Source organism: Ascidiella aspersa, chromosome 8 (genome assembly GCF_963924565.1).
Source record: "Ascidiella aspersa chromosome 8, kaAscAspe10.2, whole genome shotgun sequence".
NCBI classification, from domain to species: Eukaryota; Metazoa; Chordata; class Ascidiacea; order Phlebobranchia; family Ascidiidae; genus Ascidiella; species Ascidiella aspersa.
Genome location: NC_139454.1, coordinates 9,612,067 through 9,635,504, shown reverse-complemented (window position 1 = coordinate 9,635,504; position 23,438 = coordinate 9,612,067). Strand labels below are relative to the sequence as shown.

Sequence of the window (23,438 nt, the reverse complement as noted above, 5' to 3'; positions counted from 1 at the left end):
TTCTTACGCCATGTAGGTGAGATATTTGTTCATTGTTCTGCTGTAAGAGAAACCTATTCTTAAACTGTTCGTGTTATATAATGGCGGTACGCCCCCGTTTAGGAAGACCCGCCCTTTTCACTATGAGTACTTTCCCTGATTGTGAACTAAAGCATGAAATGAAATCCTACCGGCCAATGTTATAACGGCGAAAATGCGAACAAACTTAAGGCAAGAAATGAATAGACTTACTTGGGTTTGCATTTCACCTTCCCCCTAACAGGGTCCGTTAAAACTAACCGTGACATGATGTAAACCTTAAAAGCTGGTATGCAGTAAAATTCAATCGGGGTTTCACTAGAAGTCTGTGTCTTTACCTATTCTAACTAAATAATACAGGCTCAGTTAAAAAGCAAGCTAAAAAACAGATCATAGCAGCGCCTAGCTTTGGATTGATCATCTTTTTAATTGAAATCTCACAACTTTGCAGTGGCCCAGTGCTTTTATTTGTATATAGAGCTCTGTGACAAAATGTATAAATACGCGCATAAATAACATCAAGATACAAGCAAGCGGTCGAAGCCAATGTACGACGTTCATTGGTACGTTCGAAGTGGCTAGCTATCACATCTATTGAAAAAACGTATGCTAAACAGGCGAAACGCTACGGACAGTACCGAAAGAGTTTTAAGGAGCAAAATACCTTTGCTCCGTTGAGGTAAGGCGCTAGAAAAAAGAACGGCTCGCATTTGAATCTATAGGTATATACTGTGAGAGTATTTTCCAACAGTGGAAATCGTGTTGCGACCTTTCGATATAATTGTACAAAACAAGGGTACAATTTATGTTACTCGAGAATGTTTATGGAACGTTTCTCGATGATTTCAACTGATGAATTGAATCCATTTTATTTTCAATTTGCTTCAGAAAATTAAAAAATGTAACATTTTTATGTGCCGATTTTTCGTGAAATGCCTAACAAACAAGCAAAAACAAAGTGCGCGGCAAAAGCACAGGTTATAAACAGCAATAAACTGACAAAAGAAAAGGAAATGCAAAAAGAATAAATATGACTAACAGCGAACGACGCGAAACACCGACGGACAAGTTCGTTTTCTCTGGTTCGGGAAAATCGCGGCGTTCATTTGGAGAACTTTGCGCAGCAGAAGTGGAGACGGTATTGGTGCGTGGGTCGGTCCGCTATCAGCAAACGCCGTTTGACGTCTGAAAGGTAGAAGAATATCGATAAACATGTTTGTTCGTGTCAGCAGACTTGGATAACTAGATAATTCCAGTTTTTTTAATTCTGGTTTCGAGAATTCGGTAATTGTAATTCTGATCTCATTTGAGAAAACTAAAATGTTTGAATTCTGAAAACGCTAATAGGCCTATTTCAAATTCCAATCTAAATTAAAAAATCTAAAATAATCTAGTTGTAAACTGTACAGACACTATTTTGATAGTTCGAGGCTTATGTATCTATCACTGCAATTCAAGGTAAAGACATTTGCACGTAACGTTTTGTCGCTCTACGCGTATGCAGTTTACACTGCCTTCTGAGTCTCGGCCCAAATCGAAGTGAAAAAACCTGCGAAACACAAATATCAGACGATTCTTACCACATTTTGGAGTCTGTGAGCTACGGCAGTGATCAGGGCCGCTCCTTTACCGCTACCGTCGAAAGAAAGCGCGAAATCGACCTCGACGCCAGCGCCGGCGCACAGCACACGCACTTTGTCGGCCATTAGCTTGCTGAAGGTCGGGTGCTTCTTGTACACTGTCCCGTCCACCCCGACGGTCAGTCGCATGTTGTCCAGCTCTGGGTGGTTGGCCTTGATCTTGCGCGCCACCGCTGCGATACCTGGAAGGATTGAATAAAATGTTGGTTATTCGGCGGAATAGCTTGAGATCTCTTTTAAATTGGGTTACATCGAGTTTGACTGCTTAGCCTTAAAATTTGAATTGGTGGCTCGTGCATTTTGGTGCGTCTGAGAGAAAAAAGGTGTAAAACTTACGGGATTCTGTTTAGTTTTAAACAAAACCTGCTGCTCTTTGTTCAGCCTTTGAAATAAAAGTCATTTGGCCAGGCTCGAAATGCTAACGACGACTGTTGTTTTTACATACATTGGTTTACGGCGTATCACAGGATTGCTTTGTTTCCTTTAACGGCAAACGAAGGCGGCGCCATATTGGCTTTACGGGCGCCTTTTAATTGCTGCGAAATGCCTTTGATTCCAGGCGAATCGAAACCAATTCAGTTTTGGGTGTGCGGTGATTTTCAAACATGTCAACGACTTATATCTTAATTAAACCAGAGGAAAACAGAGAGTTTAGTTTTTTAATAAAATTATTTAGTATTTTTTCTTTTAATTTGAAAACGCCTTAATTTGATAAAAAAAGCCTCGACTAAATGTATGCGTCGTGTGCAAAGTAAGATTAACAGTCGTTCATCCAGTTAACCCACTTTGCATTGACAATATAAATTCCGCCACCAAACCCAACAATGCGCCAAAAGGGAAAAACGTTATAGTGTCTGGTTTCAAACTTGCCACGTGCCCAAGTTTAAACTAAAGCACCGCGACGACCGTTCGTTGAATTCCCCTGAGGGCAGGTAAACTGCCACAATCACGCCAACCCGCCTCATAGCCTTGCGCGACCTTGAACGTGGCAAACACGTGACGTCAGAGCGCGTCACGCGACGCTGTCTGGTGTGACGTAACGACGACGCAGTTTATAGCCGAAAGGAATGCGCGGTGTGGCTCTAGGAGAGCTTGCGAGAGCAAAGTGCGCAGCCGGTTCTAGAAGTTTCCACATTACGTAAGACGCGATAAAGCGATTTGTTAGACCGATAGTGTATGTCTAACACAGTGACACTTTTTTATGATTTATGATGCCCAAACTTTGGAAAAATATATTGAAGGGTATATATACTTTTGAGACCAGCAGGTTTTTGCTTGTCGATCACCATTCGCATATACAAACAAGTAAACGTTTACAACCCCAGTTTTTTCGACGAGTAAAATAGCATTAGTTTTACTTGTTTTTGCCGACTAAAAAAATACGTTTATATTATATAATACCACGTTTTAAGCGGTGAAATGGATGTATTATTAGCTACGGACATGGCTGTATTACAATAACTGACACGATCATATTTTTAACATAACAAAAGCGATGTTAAACCATTTTTCAATCATTTGGAAATAACACTAATTTAAAAAAATGACCGTGATTAAAACAGCATTGGGCGGCCAAAACTACAATAATACGTTCTAGGGTTAGCTGCCCTCCTTTCTGATTTTCGCTTGATGTTTGCTTTGTTACGTCATCCATTCATTCAAGGGGCGTTACGAAAAGCGCTTTTAGTGGAAAATTCCGGCGAACCAATCGAGTGGTTTCGGAAGGGCGAAGGGGGCGTAGAGCGACGCCGACCAATAGGAACGCGGCAAAAAGGGGCTGGGCCGGTTTCAGCCAAAGGAGGAAACGTCTAAGAGTTTTACGAAATCCCTTGAGTCATCGCTGTGAGGCCGCGTTATATTCGTGTGGTTTTAATCCGGATATTAGTACAAGGCATACCTGAGCGGCCTGACAGCACGTATGATACACACAGTGTTGGTGGTCACTAACAACTTGTATTTTTGAAACACGAAACAAGCCTTTTTGTTATTTTGACTTTGACAAATCGCATAAAAGTTGTCGATTTTGTTTAAAAGGACGAAGTCAATCTGCGCATTTACTTCGCTAAATTTAAGCAGCGTTCTAATGAAAAGCTAGATTTAGTTTCTTTTTGAAGAAGCTATATCTAGCTATTGTAAAAAAATAAAAGTTAGCCAGGATGAAATTCTTTAGCTATGAAAATTACAAATCTATCATTTGGAATTCTTGTTTAAAAAAATGTTGACCGTCTTTAAAGCTTTACATGGGACAAACTTCAAAACAGCAAACTGTATCCAGTTTATTAAGGCAAGGCACGCGCTGAATTTCGTGACGGCTCTTTAAGCTTCGGAATTCCAGTATAGGCAAAGACTAATTACAAGGGAGCTGAAAAACTGGTGGTACGAGCTGTTTAAAAGCACCACGTTACCAGTTCGACTGGTTCCGTCGGTAGGTGTGTTTCTCTCGGCCAATGGCGAGCGAGAACGTACGTGGACACGCCCACGACTGAACCAGACGCATCTAAAATTCATGCCGGAGAGCGAAATTGATTTACATTATGCTAAACCGCGAAACGCTTTCATGCCACATTCCTAAACAATTGGAAACCGGATCTACTGGTTTTCCAACTAATTAAAACGATCGGCGATTTCAAAGAAGAATGACTGACCTCTTTGTGGAAATGACATTAGTTCTAGAAGTGAATGAGTGGTTCTAGAGTGATTTGGGTAGTTTTGCTCAATTCAAAAATAAATTAGCTTTAAAATTACGTAATTTAGTACAAAATGCTTTTAACATGATAAGAATATTAAGCCCCATGTACAGAAGTAGGTAATATTATTTGTTCGTTTCACAAACCTTATTCATTTAAAAACGTTACCCAAAACCTACCAGCATGCTCCAGAAGCTTTCAAAAAAATTGTGAAATATAATTTCTCGTTTAATACCCTTCTGACTTTGTTTTAAGCATACATTTAAAAGAAAAGAAAACAGCCACAAACCTGCTGCACAGAGATGAGAAGCTCTCCTTGAAACAGCTTCGCACACACGGATGACAACTTCACAGTCCGCCTTCATGGCACCAATGTCAAGCGAAGCCAGGATGTTTTGCACAGCAGTCATACCACCAGGGGCAGCACTGAGAAAAAAGTGGATAAAGTTTACTTAAATGCCCACAACTTATTTCTTACTAGAAGTTTGTTGCTCCTGTGATTAACAAAGTAAACTATTTAACCAAGATTGCTTGGTAAAATATTGGCATATAAAATCGTACAGTTAGTGTTTCATGCATTGATATAGGGTTAATGGTTTGTGGCATGCTTAAGACTATTTGTGCACCAGTGAAAAAATATTCAACTTACTGCTGTTGGGCTTTTTTGGCGTCAGCTTTGGCAAAACTAGGCGGAAAAAGAAAAAAAGGGACACGATTACTGGCAAGTTTGGAAAAAGGGCAAGACACAAACGCTTAATGAGGGACAGTTTTATTGGCATGCATTTAGATTTTAGAACATGTAAAAAGTATGAATCATCGCACCATGTAAACAGTGATTTGGTGGAAATGAAACAAACTACACACAACAACATTCATCGGTAGATTTAAGGCTAAGTTCCTTGATCGCTTTTCAGCTCACCTTTCGATTTGCGAAACGTAGGAGCTCTCAAATTTTCCGGTTGTGAAGAGGGCGTCCGATCCTTTGCCGTGGAAGATGACGTTGTCTTTGGTAAGCTGGCAGAGCACAAGTCGAACTATTTCGCCCATGTACATGCCACTGATCATTTTCTCATATCTAAAAACAGTAAAAAAATTTAAAAAAATATGTTTTTAGTTTAACAAGTTTTTAAATGTGCCATTTACACTTACAGCTGTTTTCCGCGGTTTAAAGAGTTCACGTCGACGTGTGTGTCGTATTCGTTTCTGAACAAGTCAAGCGAGCCATCGTCACCGAAAGCACCCCATTCCATGTTGATGCACATGTTGCCTTCGTTTTCTGGAACCAACTCGATGTTGGAGAGCTTTTCCATGTAGCAGGCGTTGGAGCCAGTGCCTTAAGAAAAAAAAAAATTTTTGTTTTGTTTTTCGGTTATTTTCATAAACAGCTTGTAGAATTATATCCATGTGACTACTAGTTTTAATTTTGTTTTATTTTTAAATGTTAGCTTCACCACTATTCTAATTAAAGCATGAGTGTGAAAGATCAATTTGTGTTTCAAATTTGAATCTCTAAATTTGTTAAAAAACCCAGAAACAGCAGAAATCATCTTTTTATTTAAATTAAGTAAGTTTAGACATTTTACTATTTTAAAAGAAACATTGCCAGTTTCTCAACTGATTTAATCCTAAAAAATGATTTCTGCTTTTACCGGTTTTTCAGCAGGTCTTTACAATTTTTTTAATATTTCTACAGCTATTGCATGCATATATTATCACACCAAGCAAATATTTAAATTTAGGCGTGCATTGAGTAATGATTTTGAAAAAACAAAAAAAAAACAAGAATTTACCAACAATCAACCCAACCAAGCACTTGTCATGGTCGAACGAGCAAGACATCATGGTGCCAACCGTGTCATTGACGATAGCAATAATGTCGACATTTATGTCCTGCAAGTTAGGTTAGTGGTTAAATCGCATGATAGGTTAATAAGCGAAGAAAACAAATACAAGGCAGATTCTACACCCAAGCTTCTAGATGACAAGAAAGAGAAAAGAAGAACTTTGTTGCGTGCTGTAAAAATACTGTAAAAGAAAAATGGCTTCAAAATCACCACACCATTTGCCAGCTAAAAGCTTTTCTAGTGACACTACTGTCCCTAGCTTCATACCGACAATGAGTCCAACTTTGCAATTTGGGTAAGAGTGTGCACACGACATCAAAGTTCCCACAGTATCATTTACAACAGCCACAATGTCGCACTGAAAATCCTAAGGATAGACCAAGAAAAGAGTTTTATAGATGGACAAGATACACTGATGCAAATACATTTAAAAGATAGCATTAACTTTACCGAGAGGAAGGGTGTAAAATCTGCCCTGTTTCTCTTCATAAAATAGTTTTTATTATAAAAATATATTTAAACACATAGTAAAACACTACTTTATTGAGTGAAAACAGTGCATAATAACCAGGTGGATCATTGTTGACACAAGTAAGTTAGATAAATGCATTATGTTAAACTTACTCCACGCCTGTCTATCGCTTCTCTCAGCATTGTGACAATGTCTTGGCCTACGACGCCGGAGGCAGTGAAACCCTTTGTCCATGTGATGAGAGTTCCCTTTAAAGAAAAAATAAATATTTTTCGTTTCAAGCTAAAAGTTTATTTAGACAAATATGTATGAATAATATGCAATACCTGGTCGAGGGATTTTTGCTTGCAGGGAAAAGAAAATGTGAAACCGACCGGTAGTTTTTCATCGAGCTTGTCCAGTCTTTTGAGGAAGTCAGCCATGCAAAAAGCGATGTGATCGAAAAGCTAAACACAAAAACTTTAGTTTAAACTCAACCTTCCCCCAAAAAATCTTTAGATGTTTAGTAAACAAACACTTTGCGCACCTTTTCCCCGTCTCCCGTAATAACATCCTCTGGCATTTTGTAAATCTGGCTGTCCATGTTGATTTTCGGTTCCCCGTCTTTTCCCGCTTCTTGGATGTTGACGAGCAACACTCGAAAGTTGGTGCCTCCGAGATCAAGGGCAAGAAATGACCCGCGTTCTGTAAAAAGAAAATTAAACTGAAACTTCAGGCCAATAACAGCATACATACTTAAACTCAAGTTAAAATAACATGGCAAAGTGTAGGAAATAGTATTTCTTGTGTACATACAAGACGCTTTGAAATACCTGTTCCGTCGGGGAGGGCTTTGACAAATGAAGGGATCATTTTGACTCTGGCTTCTTCGTTTGTGTCTTTTCTGAGTCCTTTTTCCATGTCTGCCAGCAACTTGTCCATAATTGCAGTCAACTGCGCATCTGACAAGTTGAGTTTTTCTTCAACTTCTTTCACCTGTAAAATTGAAGCTTGAATTCTAAAAGTAATATTTTTAAAGTTATGTCTAGCCCGTAAATTATCGTTACTAAAGTAACGACTTATTATCAACTGCTGCCTTGTTAAAAATTGTGTTTACTTACAGTACGATGAAGAAACTTAGTAATAATTAATTAAAAAAACTTACTCTCTTCTCGACACTTTCAGGAATGACTTGTTCTTCGCAGTATCCAGACATAGTTTTCAATAAGATGAATAAGTTTGTTTGCTGAAGTAGTAAATACAGTAGTAGCTGTAGCTTAGCGTATGAACAACCTTGCCTCCCCGCATCGTATTTATACTAACGCGTGACGTCAGAGAAGGTGTGTCAACGTTGGTCACAGTATTTTATTCCGTTGGTTCTCGTTGTTTTTACGTACGCGTGCAACTACTGATTAAAGCGAAAAGGGCTAACGCTGAAGTTCAATAAAAGATTTATAGGCTACACATATGTGTACTGTACCACAACAGTGATCTAGCCCTTATGCATTCGCTTGTTGGCCAACGATAACGACTTACGTTTAATAGTACACCGGACCGGAAGCCATCGGTTACGGGTTAAAAAGTCCCCTTTCTTGCGCTAAGCTAACATTACTAAATGAAAGTGTCGTTTTGCTCGCTCTGATTTGACAGAAATAAGAACAACATCAACGTCGGAATAAAACATAGTTCTGAATATAATCGAATTAATACCTATACAACCTGAACCTATTACCGAGCTCCAACCGCCATAAACAGAAAAACAACAATTTAATTTGTTAATGTTAAACAAGCGCATGACAATTTTTTCAACAAAATAAAACTCGGAAGAAAATAATAAAGGGCCTACACATTAGAAGATTTCAGGACTGCTGTTTCCTGTCACGTCCCCCACAGCAGAAAGAAAACAGAGAAAAATGTTGTTACCCTGAATCAACAAAAGTATTAAGCCTCAATATGCCTAAACAAACAACCCCATCTTCTAACGTTACCTTGTAAGACAATGTTCTAGTTTTACACTTCGCCTTCTCAAAATAGCATGTTTTGTGCGTACGACTGAAAGTGTGTTGTAAGGTGGCTAGCTGGGCAGAGGTTTGAATGTCCAGCAGCTTTCTTGTAGCTCGCACCACAAGACAGGTGATGTTCTATGCTTAAGCAATGCGGTCGTCGCCGTTACTTTTCCTGTGACGCAAACGGGTCGGGCTTCGTTGGAAACGCCTTCGTCACGCCACTGAGAACTGCTGTTTTCGTTTGGCAGCAGGTCTTTGGGCGCACGTATTCAGTGAAAGAAGGCTAATAACGTAGTAGCTGGGTATTTTCTCCCGATGGACAAAACTTTCCAGTCTTCTGACTTCCAACAAAAAGCGGGATTTGCTTTCCGTGCGAAATATGCAGGCCCCTCTTTGAAGCAAGCGATTACTGGCGATATTTTCGGAATCGCGACACCTACAATTTTAAAGCTTAAAATATCTGACATGCGTTTGGCACGCAAGCCACTTTTCAATTGTGTGTGGCCTGTATACGAACTTTAACTAGAAGTAACCTGATCGCAATAACCTAGTAATGAAGTTTGATACGGTTTATTGGTTCTCTTCTGTGTGCATGTTTAAACTTTATTTAGGAAAAAGTGATAAAAAGGGTAATATAAAGTTTGATACTTTTTAATTTTCAATTGGCGCTGTTCTCTGTGCATCATTTGAGGACAAGATTACTAGCGATGAACCGCAGCAAAGTTGGACTTATTGCACAATCTTGTTTCAGTTTCGAGCGAAGTTTGTAACATTTGTCGTTAAAATGCTTGAAAATATTTGATTCATATTCAATTTCATAGTGATGATTGTTCTTTGCGTACCAACACCTTATAATCATTGTTTTTAATCACTTCGAAACTTGTAGTAATTACCGTTGTTAATAAGCTTGATCTTATTGGCTGCATTTCACCTCTTATTTGTAGTTTGAACAACCGAATAATAATGACTAAAAATGGCCAATTCAATCTTTACAAACGTATTACTACAACTACAAGACGTTTGTTTTTATAAGCCAAACGTAAAAAAAAAACTCAATGAAAAATAGGGTATACGTGCTTCAACGTTTACTGATATGGAGACACTTGTCCTTTGGGGTGCGGTCGTTTCCCCGCATTTGTGGCCGCTTTGATCCCGAAATAGATAGTTTCCACTGAGACTTGGACCCGACGAGTTGTTTACATTAGCTGTCTAAGGTTGAAAGGACACAATGATGCTTGGCTCGTGACCAAGCGAACGGCCGTCACCTAAGTAACACGTTACGTCAACATTCTGATGACGTCAAACGACAGAATAGTCCAGACGCACGTGCGATTTCCAGGCTTCGTTTCACCAGAGTGTTGTCATGTATCGAAGTCCATAACACCAGTGGTGGGATTCAGCCGGTTCGCACCGGTTCTATGGAACCGTCTCGCGGAATTTTATGAGATCAGCGAACCGGTTAGCATTACTGGTTACTGTCAATGGATTTTTGCATCTTATTCCATACATTGATTTTTTAGATCCAAGTAGCTCACGTGTTTGTTTTTTCAAAATGTACATTGGTCAAGGTCGCACGTAACAATCATACATTGTGTTAATTTTTATATTTGTAGTACTTTTCCTTTTGTGATTATTTGAAAATTTAATTGTTGCGTCATAAGTACAAGTAATGAGACGACTGCTGCTTTTAGTGTGGCTGCCTGTTAGTAGTGATAAGATTCAGCCGATTCCAACCTTTCGCTGGAACCTTGGGTTGCATCCTGTTCTTTCAAATACTTATTTCTCGAAAAATATGACTTTTTGTAACAGAACCGGCTGAAATATATGACTTTTGTGATAGAACCGGCTGACAAAAAAATTGAATCCCACCACTGGTTAACACCCATTGTTGAACTGTGGAAAGAAATGTGTGACAATTGACACGCGCAAAACTATTTAACCAGCGACTAACTACAATTGTAGGCTACACGTTTTTCACTGCTATAGTAACTTGTTGTTGCCTTATTTGTACTCGGGCAAGGATTTGTTTCATTTGAATAAACGTGGTAAAATTTTATGCAGTGGTAAAATAAGTCGGGACGGTCCGAATCCGCATTCCGATATAAGAGTGTTGCATTCGAACGATACGCAATAGGTTTCGTTAGTTCGGTCGTTTTATGGCGTAACTTAGTGACGTCATATCTGAAAATCAGTGTTGTAAACATGTATTTTTTTTTTCTTTTTGATAGCAAATGTTTTCTACTTTGAACCCTAGTTTTATGACAACCAGTCAATGTGAGCACATTAAACGAGGTTCGTGTTTACCGTGCTCTTTTGTCAATATTTTGCGCTTTTAGGGCGTCAAAACAACAATAACGTTTACTATTCAGTTCAAACAATAACGCCTTAACTAGGCAAATACAGCCACCTGTTTGTCAAACAGCGGGACTTTGGACCATTGTTTTACTCGGCCGTTTTTGTTTGCTAAGTGCATTCTCAGACGGGTTGAGAATTACCCAGAATGTCTGTTAATACGGAACCCAGTTCAACTATTAGACTTTGCCCCGCATTCAAAAGAACGGCCTTAAAAAAAAAAAAAATTAAAAAAAAAATCCTTAAAAAATTTAACGTAAGTACAATACAACCCTGTTTTCATGCACACTTTGTACCGTCTAGTGAAGCACTATTCACTTAAGCCAGGACCGGGCAATTATTTTTTGTCCTATTCCGCCAATGTTTATATTATTTTAATAATAGTGCATACGGAAAAAACAACAATAAAACTCATTGCTATATTTAGGTTACCTAAATTCCTGTTGTATACTTTTATGAATCAGAAATTTCTTCTTTAATGTTCAGGTGTGCTCTTTATATATTATCGCTGGGATAAAGTGCGTCACTGTTGTCGCATGCGCCGTAGGTTGGTCACTCGTGATTTGAGAGAACATTGAAACGGTGTGAATTGGCCATGCTTGGCATATGAAACGAGTATTTGGTGCGTCGTTAACTAGTCATTTTGCAAAGAAAACTAGTCATTTTCAAATGACTTGTGTCTTTGTCACAGGTTTACGCAAATTACTGGGCCAACCAGTGTGACTAATTTATATTCTTACATACAAACAATACATATTTGCATGCATCCATTAAAAAATAAAAAAATAACTTTTTATACATTTAATTTATAAAAAAAAATGTAATTAATTTATAATATATATATATGTACTCCGGTTAGGTGCTGTACGTGCATTTGAAGCAACAGTGTTCCTTTTGATCCAAAGTTCAGCATATGAAAATATGGTATAACATATAACCACATTGTAGTTCTTAGAAAAAAGCATATAATACCGTACGTAAAATTCCATAAAAGGTTATTGACTTATGAAAAAACATATAACGGCAAAATCATATGTTTCGGCAATTGAAATAGCAATTAAAAATAAGAAATTGACAAAAGCAAATGGTCACATTTTCAAAACTTTTAAAGTATAGACAAAAAACCTCTCTGTAGCGACGTCTGGTGACAATTCATTTCAAAAAAAGGAAACCACTAGTTAATACAGGTTCTCAAACGGCGTTCTAGACAAAATCGGATAGCTTTTGTAACACTGATTCGGCTCAAGATTTTCTTTGTTGGCCTTTGAACAAACTAAGGCTGAAATCAGACTTGGACAACAAGATAATTCTGTTTTTTTTTATTTAATGAATTAGAGCAAAATTCAGCTAATTCGAGTTCTAATCTTATTCGAACTTGACCAAAAATGCCACTTTGTACCAGGGCTGCGAAGTCGGACTCGGGACTCGACGGAGTCGGTTTGTTTTTGATCGGGACTCGGGACTTGAGTAGGACCACCTAAAAAACGAGTCCCGAGTCCGACGTGCGCATGCACAGTTTTAAATTTTGAAACTGATATGGCCGCGAACTGTAAATTTTGAATGCGGAATAGCATATGGTGGATATTTTCCAACCATGTATTGTGAGGGACTGAATTATATGACACCCCTAGAAGTGGATTACTGAATATCAACCTTATTTCGTTACGCAAGTTGGGGGAATACAGGCTGTAGAGCCTGAGCCGGACTCGGGTTTATTTTTTTGGCCGGAGTCGGACTCGGGACTCAAGTAATACCACGTAAAACTACCCGAGTCCCGAGTCCGACATGCGCATGCGCTGTACCCAATTTTAAAACTGATATGGCCGCCAAATGGAAATTGTAAAGGTGGAATTTTATATGGCGGAATTTTTTCAACCATGTGTTGTGAGTGAATGAATGCTACGATACCCCTATAAGTGGATTGCTTAAAATCTACGATATTTTAGTTACGTAAATTGGTGAAATACAAGCTGTAGAGTCCGGGCCGGACTCGGGACTCGACAAAATCGCACATTTAACCGGAGTCGGACTCAGGTTCTTTTTAACCGACTCGGCAGCCCTGCTTCGTACAATGGCATTCATAATCTCTCAGTGGAAACAAAAAAATTAAATTACTACACTTTGGTAAAAACCACTTTAGGTGAGTTTAACAATCTTAAAAGTATAAGATGTTGCTAGAACGTATAAAAAATAGAACACAAATATTTACCATTAATAAATTTTGATTAAAACTAGACTTTACTGTGAATGATAAATGTGTGAAATTCTAGCTTAAATTCTGTTTTTCGAGAATTCGCTAATTCTAATCTAATTTAAGAAAACTAAATTGATCTAATTCTAATGTAATTTAGAAAACCTGATTGCATAGTCTGGTTAAAATGAAAATTAATTTAGTTTCGGGTCGTCACGTACCGATATTGATCCGAAACTGTCGGACGTTGCTGATTACAATTGGAATTTTTGTGTGCCAACCTACCACATCGCCTACTGTTATATTAATAAATCTTTAGTGATCCTTAAACATCTATAATAATTAATATGTTTCAACTCATAGTGCTATATAATGTTTCCCACGCTTTTTATCGCTACAGCCTGGATACATGTGGATTTATAACTATAGGCTTACAAAAGCTACGCGGTGGGTTTGACTCAGAAATTCAGGCAAAACATCAAGAGTAGTATTCTCTGTTCAGTGTTGCGGACATTTGAAAAACGAAAATATACAGCAGTGAACTCTTTCATTAAGCTATACCGCCTCGGTCATTTAAAAATAAATGACGATAATGACTGCGGGTGAGTGCAAATAATCTTTACATTTTACCAATGCCGATTGAAATAAAAAACTGACAATGTAACTTTTGGAAATATATGCTGGCTTTTATTTTATGCCAGAACCGTCGAAGACAAAAGGCGCAGCAACAAATTAATTAGTAATTTACTGCAGTTAACTAGTAATTCAGGTAGGGATACCCGATACCTGATATTTTATTTCAACACGGATACACGACATTTTGAGCATGAAGTATTGCGAGTAACGCCTTTACTGTGGTCAAATAGGCAAAATAAAATAAATTGCAAAGTGCAGTGGTAATGATCTCCAGGGTAATACGTCGAAATTTGCTTTTGCGCTAGGAAGCCTATTTATCTTCTATTTAAAATTCAGTATCGGTGTATATTTAATCTAAGATTCGTGACGTAATGAAAAACAAGCAGTTCAATATTTAAATATTTGAAAAAAAAAATCAACATTTTTATCGAAATTATCACATAGGATCAGGCATTGGTTCCGCTCCAATATTTTCGAACATCCCTACTGTCAAGTATAAAACAGGGCCCAAAAGCCAAGTATATACGCGATGGAAGGTCGAACAACAAAAGGCTGCCATGGCTATTGCGAACAATACATCTTAAAATAACTCAAGTGGAAGCAAACAAGCTTAAAATACTTGTTATAAAACGAAAATCATAATCGTTCATAGTTATTTGTTGAAGTCAAGTCATTGGCCCTGACAAAATATTTTCACAAATTTTGCACATAAAACAAGTTGTGTAAAGCAACATGGACGCTTAAATAGGAAAATTTATACCTCAAACATCACGATAATATATCACTTTAGTCAAACATAACTCAGTCAAAAGACAAAAATACGTAAAAGGCCCTAATTTCTGAGACAAAAGTCAAAGCCACACTACTAAGCAATATTACAAACGCCTACATTATGCAATGTTGAATTTGGCAATATGGGAACTTTAGCATGGTAAAGAAAAACGGAACTTTGTGTAAAAGAGCATCTAAAAACCAACAAAAGTAAGCCACAAAAACAAAGAAAATATACAAGAATCCACCAATCGACTGCAAGAAGAAACACCTTCGCTGTGATTTGGGCGGATTGAAAATCATGACGTCATATTCTGCGGGCACGTGACGTCATGGCTGCTGTATAGAGAGCGTCAGCAAGTGCCGTTGACCATCTAAACAAATTAGTCCAATTAGAAGGCTTCGGTGAAAAAATTCACCAGATTGAGAGAAATTATTTGAAGTCGCTAAAAAGGATGGTTCAATTCGGTTTGCGGACAAAGTTCCTATAAATCAGTGCTTCTGAATTCGTTTTTTACCGCGCGGCCAACTTTGACCCTTTTTTTACTAGCGGCCTGCTTTAGGTAAAATTAAATTTTTTAAATTATCAGTGCTTCTGGCATGCAGACCTGCTTAAAGGTTATATATTACTGTATAAGAACAAAGATATTTTGTTTTGTCCAAAGGGCAATCCCAATTGAAAAGTCAAAAAATTTATTTAAGATCTTTTTGGTTTGACGTTCGACTGAAAAGCTGAAGGTCAAAATTTTCGAATTTGTGTTTGGCTCGCTCGACTGAAATAATCCTTTAAAAAGTATTCTTGAGATTTAAAAAAAAAATATGAAAATATTATTTTTTTGAATTGGGCCGCTGGTCTTGAAGAATTCAAACAAAAACGTTAATATAAGGTTAAAAACTCAAAAATCGACGTTACGCATGCAGTTTGTGCCTCTGTATTAAAAATATGCCAACGAAATTAAAAAAAACGATCTCAAAACTCACCACATCGGTCGCCCGGGCCCTGTCGGCAGCCGCAGTGATCAGGGCCGCTCCTTTGCCGCTACCATCATAAGAAAGCGCGAAATCGACCTCGACGCCAGCGCCGGCGCACAGCACACGCACTTTGTCGGCCATTAGCTTGCTGAAGGTCGGGTGCTTCTTGTACACTGTCCCGTCCACCCCGACGGTCAGTCGCATGTTGTCCAGCTCCGGGTGGTTGGCCTTGATCTTGCGCGCCACCGCTGCTATACCTGGTGCCAGGGAAAGAAAGTAAGGGTGCTCGTCGTTAGATTTTGTATGTCCGATCACTGATCATTTGCTGCTGTACAGATACCCGACATTTTGGGCCGCGAACCTATTTTATCCAAACTATAAGTCAAAATAAGGGCTCGCCGTTAGATTAGGGATAGAACGACAACGTGTCAATTTATCCCTAGTCTTACCGTACTTAACAACGCCTTTTGTAGCCGAAGCAATTTTAACTTTTTCACAAATATGTGTACTTATTTTGATTTTCGTAGATATTTCTAGATGTAGTTGATATGAGAAGCCTTAAAGTAGCTTGTAGAAACCGATCACTCATATTTCGCTATAGATACTCGATATTTTGGGCCGCGAAACGATTTTATCCAAACTATGTAAAAATATTTATAACACAATTCAATGGGTTTCTTAGTAATTTTAATACAAATAATAAAGCCTTAATATTTGATAAAATTCTAAAAAATCCCTTTTTTGAATATTTTCTGTTTTATGTAAATATACCAATAGAAAATAATATTATCTATGAGAAAGGCAGGACATTGTAGGTTTTTAAAGCGAAAACTGAAGAAGGAAAAGTGACAAATTTAGCTCTTTAACAACATTAAGACTATATAGTTTTTTTGTATATCCGGGATATGGTAATAATTTAAATCGATTAAACATACAAATAAAATTCAGTTTCTCTACATATTTTATTATACAACTCTTTGTTTTGGGAAAAGAAAAAGTGACAAATTGCCGAAATAAAAAATAGGAAATTTACTTGTTTTGGAAAAGGGCTATATACTATGTTTATAATAAAATATTGGGCCAATACCTGCTGATACCAATATATAAGTCCACTCAGGAGATAACCATTAGTGCTAACCAATTAGATGTAATACAAAAAAGTTTGGTTACAGAAACGAAGTGGGCGCAGCAATTTGACGTGTTAGTGCAAAACTGGTTGAGGTTTCGAGCGGAAGAGTATCCCACTTAACGACGTGTTAAGTTGCATTTACACAGTCGAAATTGTTTACATGTTCACACTGCTGTTTGCACCTCAGGCCAAATGCGCGCCTTACATGACTCGCGTTTAGTGGACTGACTTTTCGAAGAAAATTTCCAGCTTATCAAAGCGACAGGTTTTTAATAAGGAAAATAAAATACAGCCGGAAATTTGTCGGATTCAACTCAACACTAAATTTCAACGAAAATTAAATTGGACGACAATTTTATAAAACTTACTGTCGTTATTGATGGTTTTGCTTCATTTAACGAAAATTATGAGTTAGCAATATTCCTATCGCGTATGTTGCCTTGTACGCGCGGTGTTGCATTGCATCAGATAGTTTTATTCTGACAGTATAATGTTTTGTTTTTAAACTTTTTACTTAATCTCTAGTGATTTCATATGTTTTTGACTTTTTATATCAATTTTTATTTTTTTACTTTGCTCTATCTAGTATTTTACTTTACTCATGGGAACTGACGATGCCAGCATAGGCGAAATATATATTCCTTTAAAAAATGTCTGATCCTGCTTTTACTCTGGTCTTTAAACCTTGAGTTTTATTGTTGATGAGTTAACAAACTACGACATAACTATTTTATCCGGCTCTCGATCGTCAGGCATAACAGTTATCTGGGCCTTTACGAAAAAAGTTCGGTGATCCCCGATTTAACGTATAGAAGAGTAGCAAACCTGCTGCACAAAGGTGAGAAGCTCTCCTGGAAACAGCCTGGCACGTTTTTATCACCACTTCGCAGTCGCCTTTTAAAGCAGAGATGTCAAGAGAGCTGAGGATGTTCTGAATGGCATTCGTGTCACCGGATTCGGCGCTGTAGCAAAAAAAACGATGGTTTTAAAAGGTTATAGATTAAGAACGAATAAGTGAAAATGTAATATATGTGTTTTCGTTCATCGGTCAAACACTGAAAAGCAGTTTTTTTCACATCAACTGAAAAGCTCGTATCGAAACGTCTTAATCAAGATGATGTCGATCTACCTTTTTGGCTTTGCAATTTATTATCAAGTTACATTACAGATCCGTGCATAGTGTACCCAAATAGTTTTTTTTATTATGAAGTCCTAATAATTAAAAGTAGAGATATCCCAACGCTATGGATAGGGCTCCATACCCCAAAACAAATGGTAATATCGGTAGTCGTGTGATGCTAGGTAGGGTGGTATTGTTAAAAGGTTGCCGACCCCTGCTATAGAAGGTATTGATTTCCAAAATCGCATATTAACAACAAACAGGTTTTTCAGCGTCGAATCAAATTTCGGTCAAATAATCCCGAAAAAACATTACCTTTGCGCGTTTTTATTTGCCAATACTGATTATTTCAACATAGTAATACCGTTGTGTGGATCGCATCGCATGACCAACGGCCATATACTTTTGGCCTAAAATTCCAGATATCAGTGGAGAAATATAATAGAAAGTTTCAGTCATTGCTAACTAAAAGCAGATTTAGGGCATGGAAGTACAAAACCAAAATAGTTAGAGACGAAAAAATATCACAACAAATACGAAAAAAATTCAAGATGCTTGTATTCGAGCTTACCTTTCAATCTGCGAAACGTAAGCACTTTCGAAGTTTTCGGGGATAAAGAGGGCTTTCGAATCGGTCCCGCTGAAGATCGCCCCATTTTTGGTGAGCTGGCAGAGCGCCAGTCTAACAAGCTCCCCCAAGTACATCCCGCCTATCATTTTCTCATACCTACGAGAGAGTGGCAAATTGCGTCTACAAGCATTAAAACAATTTTTTCTTCTGAAGAAATGAATCTGCCTGAATGGAAATGGTAAAATCAAATGATCTTGCCTGTATATCAAGGAATTACGATTAAACTACCGTTAAGTACAAAATTAAAAACTGGTAAAGTTAGTTTAGATTTAAAAGGTGAATACTAAATATGTTTAAACCCAACTAGAGCATGTGCAATATATGAAAACACAACAAACTAAACAAAATAAAAAATAAAATAAAAAAAATAAAAATCCTGAAACGAAATTAACATAAACAAGTCTAAAAAAGTGCGAAGCAAAAGCATATCTGGAAGTTGTTTAAAGCACCATAAAGTACAGCTTTTAATAACAGACTAACTACATTTGTGAAACAATTCCCATGTAATATTTGTGTCCGTTTGTCATCAGCAGGGCTGTGGAGTTGAAGTCAGAATCGGGACTCGACTGAATCGGTTAGTTTTTAAAACTACCAGAGTCCCAAGTCCGATGTGTGCAGTACCAAATTTTAAAACTGTGTACCAAATTTTAAAGGTGGAAAACCAAATGGTGAATGTTTGCCAAACATGTGCTGTGAGTGGATGAATTATATGACAATATTATGAGGGGATTGTTGAAAATCCACCTTAAGTAAGTTGTAAATCGGTGAAATGCGGGCTGAGATTTTAGAATCGCAAATTAGCCTGACTCGGGTTTATTTTATTGGCTAGAGTTGCACTCAGGAGTTGGATTAGGGTTATTTTTAACTGGCTCCGTATCCCATCATATGGTGATGTTTTAACTTACAGTTGGTGTCCTTGGTTTGAGGAGTGCTCATCGACATAGACATCATACTCGTTTCTGTACTTTTCCAGGGTGCCGTTATCACCGAACGCACCCCACTCCATGTTAATGCACATGGAACCCTTGTCTTCTGGAACTGATTCAATGTTCAACAGTTCTTCCATATAACATGCATTACAGCCAGTACCTACAAGTAAATTACTGTGCTAATATGTATATATGTATATTCTGTTAATAAAAGGTTGGGTTAAGACTGTGAAAAATTGTCAGTCCTGTAAAAAATGTTTCACCAGGTTACAAAAAACAGTTGTTTTTGACTTTAAGTAATAAGCAAGCAAGATTAAACTATCAATCAAAATAAAACAAAAATTAATACATGCAGGGTGCAATGTTAATGCTACAGAAATGATTAGGCATATGTGTGATGCAGGGATTAACATGCAATGTTCAAAACTAAACTGCATGTTTACAGAAGTTAATCTTTAAACTATTTACCGACAAGCTACTCAAACTCAAGTTTGACAGAAAGTATGCTGGCCATCCATCTATTCACTGTTCGTTCATAACAAAAATATTGTTCACTGTAGTCTTCAGCAAGTTGTTAGTAAAAGCAGGTTATAAAAGCTATTCTAAGCATTCCTTTGCAATGGATCTGAAATGCAATGTCCAAGGAGCGTACAAAAACAAAGGAAACAAAATATATATTATATTCAGGGTTGCCACGTGTTTTGATGAAATAAATTAAAAAACTTTATATATTTTTTATATATTTTCACTGCTCAAAATCACTCAACTTGTTTTAAACATGATATGAAAAATAATTCACTTTAAATGCAAACCCATAGTTAACCCAAAACCAATGTTTTGAAAAAAAAAAAAAACTTTTTCAGGACTTTGCAATGTGCAAATAAATTAAAAGACTTTGTGGCAAACCTGATAAACAAAAAGCATAAAAAAAATCATTATTTTATTGTCTATAATCTGACATGCAAAGTACCGGTGTAAAAAACATTGATAGCAGCAATGTCACATTTCTAATTTCCTACCAACGATTAGTCCAATTTTGCATTGGGGGTGAGAATGTGCACACGACATCAAAGTACCAACAGTGTCATTGACAACAGACAAAATGTCACATTTAAAGTCCTTCGAGGATCAAATTCGTAGAACAACATGAAAAATATAATCGTGCAGAATACCCTTTGCACAACATACAGAAATATAAGGTAAGTTCATAATTACTTATTTTGAAATACGTTGAAAAACACTTGATATAATAATTATCAAAATATTTTTAGAGCAATGTTATTTTTTTTATCAATATATGAATTGGTGCATGACTTTGATATTTTAAGTCATATAAAAAAATTAAAAATATGAATAAATCTTACACCACGCCTTTCAATGGCTTCTCTTAGCATGGTGACAATATCTTTTCCTATGACACCAGATGCAGTAAACCCCTTATCCCAAGCCATTAGAGTTCCCTGTATGCAAAAGAACAACAAAAATTTGTTTTTTACACTGGCTTCTAATTTTGACAAATTAGCGATACCAATTTTATAAAAATTAGTCCCACACACAGGTCGGTACATGCGATGGCAGCGCCTGAATAAAATTTGTCATTTTACAATTTTTTTGACTGAAATTCCAAATCCCAGTAAGTTATTTGCAAAACACAACACCCCCCCCTCAGGTACGTCATTGATATCCACATTTTTTTTTCAAACGATACCAATTTTTTAAAAAAATTAGCAACACAATATAATACCTCATGGCATTATTACTATACTTAAAGCCTTAAACAAGCCAATTAGTTAATTGATTTATGGTATTTTTTATAGGTTATAAACCACAATTTGGTTCAGCGTAAAAGATGAGCTAAATAGTTCCAGGTGTTACCAGACTATTTTTGATAAGTTGACTTTTCAAGAAAAAAATTGCAGCATTGGATTATAAATCATGGTGGAAATTCATAGATTAAATTTGTATCGATTGACACTGTTACAACCCTACTATCTGACAAGTACCAATACTACCACTTGGTATTGGCTGCAATCCAATATCATTGGTCATGGTTTTAAAGCATTTTTTCTCCTACTTACATTGTCTAGGCTTTCTTGTTTTACCGGAAAGGAAAATGTAAAACCGACTGGTAACCTTTGGTCGAGCATCCCAAGTCTTTTCAGAAAGTCTGCCATACAGGAAGCGATATGATCAAACAGCTATAAATAATAAAAAGAAAAGTACAGTGATAAACATTAGAAAAGTTCAACACACTTTTAGTTAATTGCAAACCTTTTCCCCCTCTCCAGTAATGATGTCTTCCGGCATTTTGCAAACCTGGCTGTCCATGTCGATTTTGTGTTGTCCTGCCATTTTATCATCTTCTCTGATGGTGACAAGCAAAACTCGAAAATTGCTACCTCCAAGATCAAGAGCCAGAAAAGACCCCCTTTCTATAAAAAAGGACATCAATGCAAAATTAATTCTGGCTAGACAAATGAAATTTCATGGCATTTTAGGCCAGGATATTTTGCGTCCAGTACAAAATTTACAGGCAAAGATATGTTACCTACCAATTACAGTGATACTAATAAGGACAAAAATGGCAATATATTTACAATAATATTTTATTGGTTTCAAGCATATGGGTAGTTACACATTTCACATTTATAAAATCGAAAAATAATTGTTGTACGCATGTATATTTTTTAGTGTTTTCTCTCAGTAATACTTTCAATCTATGTGCAAATGCACACATCTTTTAAAATCAATTTAACTTAAAAATACCTGTGCCATCAGGAAGGTGTTTGACAAATGATGGGATCATTTTCAGGCTTGATATTTCTTTTGTGCCTTTTCCAAGGCCATTTTTCATGTCCTGAATCATTTGATTCATGATTGAAGTAAGTTGTTCATCTGTCAAGTGGAAGTTTTCTTCCATTTTTTTCACCTTTGTTGGAAACATTAGGCAAAGCCTTTTTAGCCCTTATTAACTACAAGCCAATATACCACTATACAAGTCTAAATTTTATGTCATGCCAAGATCTTGTCTGTACACCATCGCCATTAAATGCATAGCACACTTTTCAACAGACTAAAATTTTACTAGAAAAAAATGAATATTACACCGTGATTTGCTATCCAAACCAGAAATTTTCACATTGAAAACTAAGTTTGGCACTGATCTAGAATCCTACCAATTTTTTATTTAAAGCAATGAAACGTGTTGTCAGAATTGAAGTTGCAATAAATAAATTAATATGGAAGAATAAATTTAATACTAATACTTGACCCACCCAAACTCACACCCTAACCCAAATAATTTTAGGAAAATAAAACCTAGTCGAAGGCTTCTAAACTAACAGTCTAAAATAAAAAAAAGTAGGTTATCAACTTGAGGTAACTAAGCTTCCTAACTCTTTAGCAAAATAACCAAAGGCGCAATAACCAAATAAAAATTGCCTTTGTATGCTCTATTTTTATTTTTACTTATTTGAGCATAGTAATGACGTCATTTTGGAATCGAATCGCGGTACGGTTTGTCCAGCATATCAGGTATCGGAATGAAATGTCAAGTATCCACCATCCCTAGTGTTAACTGTATAATATACATACGATCCACGACAACACAACGTCGCAGATCATAATCACTATGACGCTATCGTTGCTATCTGACGTCATCGTGACGCAACACAACACACCGAAGAAAAAACAAACTCTTATACGTTTGGTCAGAAGTTTATTAGCTATTAAAAAACATAAAAAATTAGTACCTTTTTTTCGACGATGGACAACTCTTGTTTTTCGTTGCATTCAGACATGTTGCTGTAGTGTTGGGCTGTTGGTTGGAATTGAAATGCTTGCAAGACGACTGACGACTTAGATTAGCGTAACTTAGCCGATGTTTTGCAGAAGTCACTCTGTGGTCTTTCCGCTTGGTTGAACACTTTACTACATTGTAGATCTACGTGACGTCAGACGGGGGTGTGTCTAGCTAGCTTTAAATTCCTCTTAGTGCGAGCAGGAGTGTCGGTTTATTGTGTGTGATTCTTCGTGGCGCTGCAAGACGTTAAACTGATAAC

The 23,438-nt window shown here is 37.0% G+C and overlaps 1 protein-coding gene across 1 annotated transcript; it reads right to left on the bottom strand.

The window, feature by feature from the left end:
* Positions 1-462: 462 nt before the first annotated feature.
* LOC146135998 (hexokinase-2-like) lies at positions 463-23,192 on the bottom strand. Its single transcript, XM_083396122.1, has 22 exons — positions 23,130-23,192; positions 22,144-22,306; positions 21,649-21,809; positions 21,456-21,575; positions 20,742-20,837; positions 20,397-20,496; positions 19,354-19,537; positions 18,389-18,544; positions 17,523-17,659; positions 15,578-15,825; positions 7,806-7,958; positions 7,474-7,636; positions 7,188-7,345; positions 6,988-7,107; positions 6,814-6,909; positions 6,136-6,235; positions 5,495-5,678; positions 5,265-5,420; positions 4,995-5,030; positions 4,635-4,771; positions 1,599-1,840; positions 463-1,203 (listed from the first exon to the last, which is right to left on the bottom strand). The coding sequence occupies exons 1-22, from the start codon at positions 23,175-23,177 to the stop codon at positions 1,183-1,185; spliced, it is 2,979 nt and encodes a 992-aa protein (XP_083252248.1). The 5' UTR covers positions 23,178-23,192; the 3' UTR covers positions 463-1,182.
* Positions 23,193-23,438: the final 246 nt, after the last annotated feature.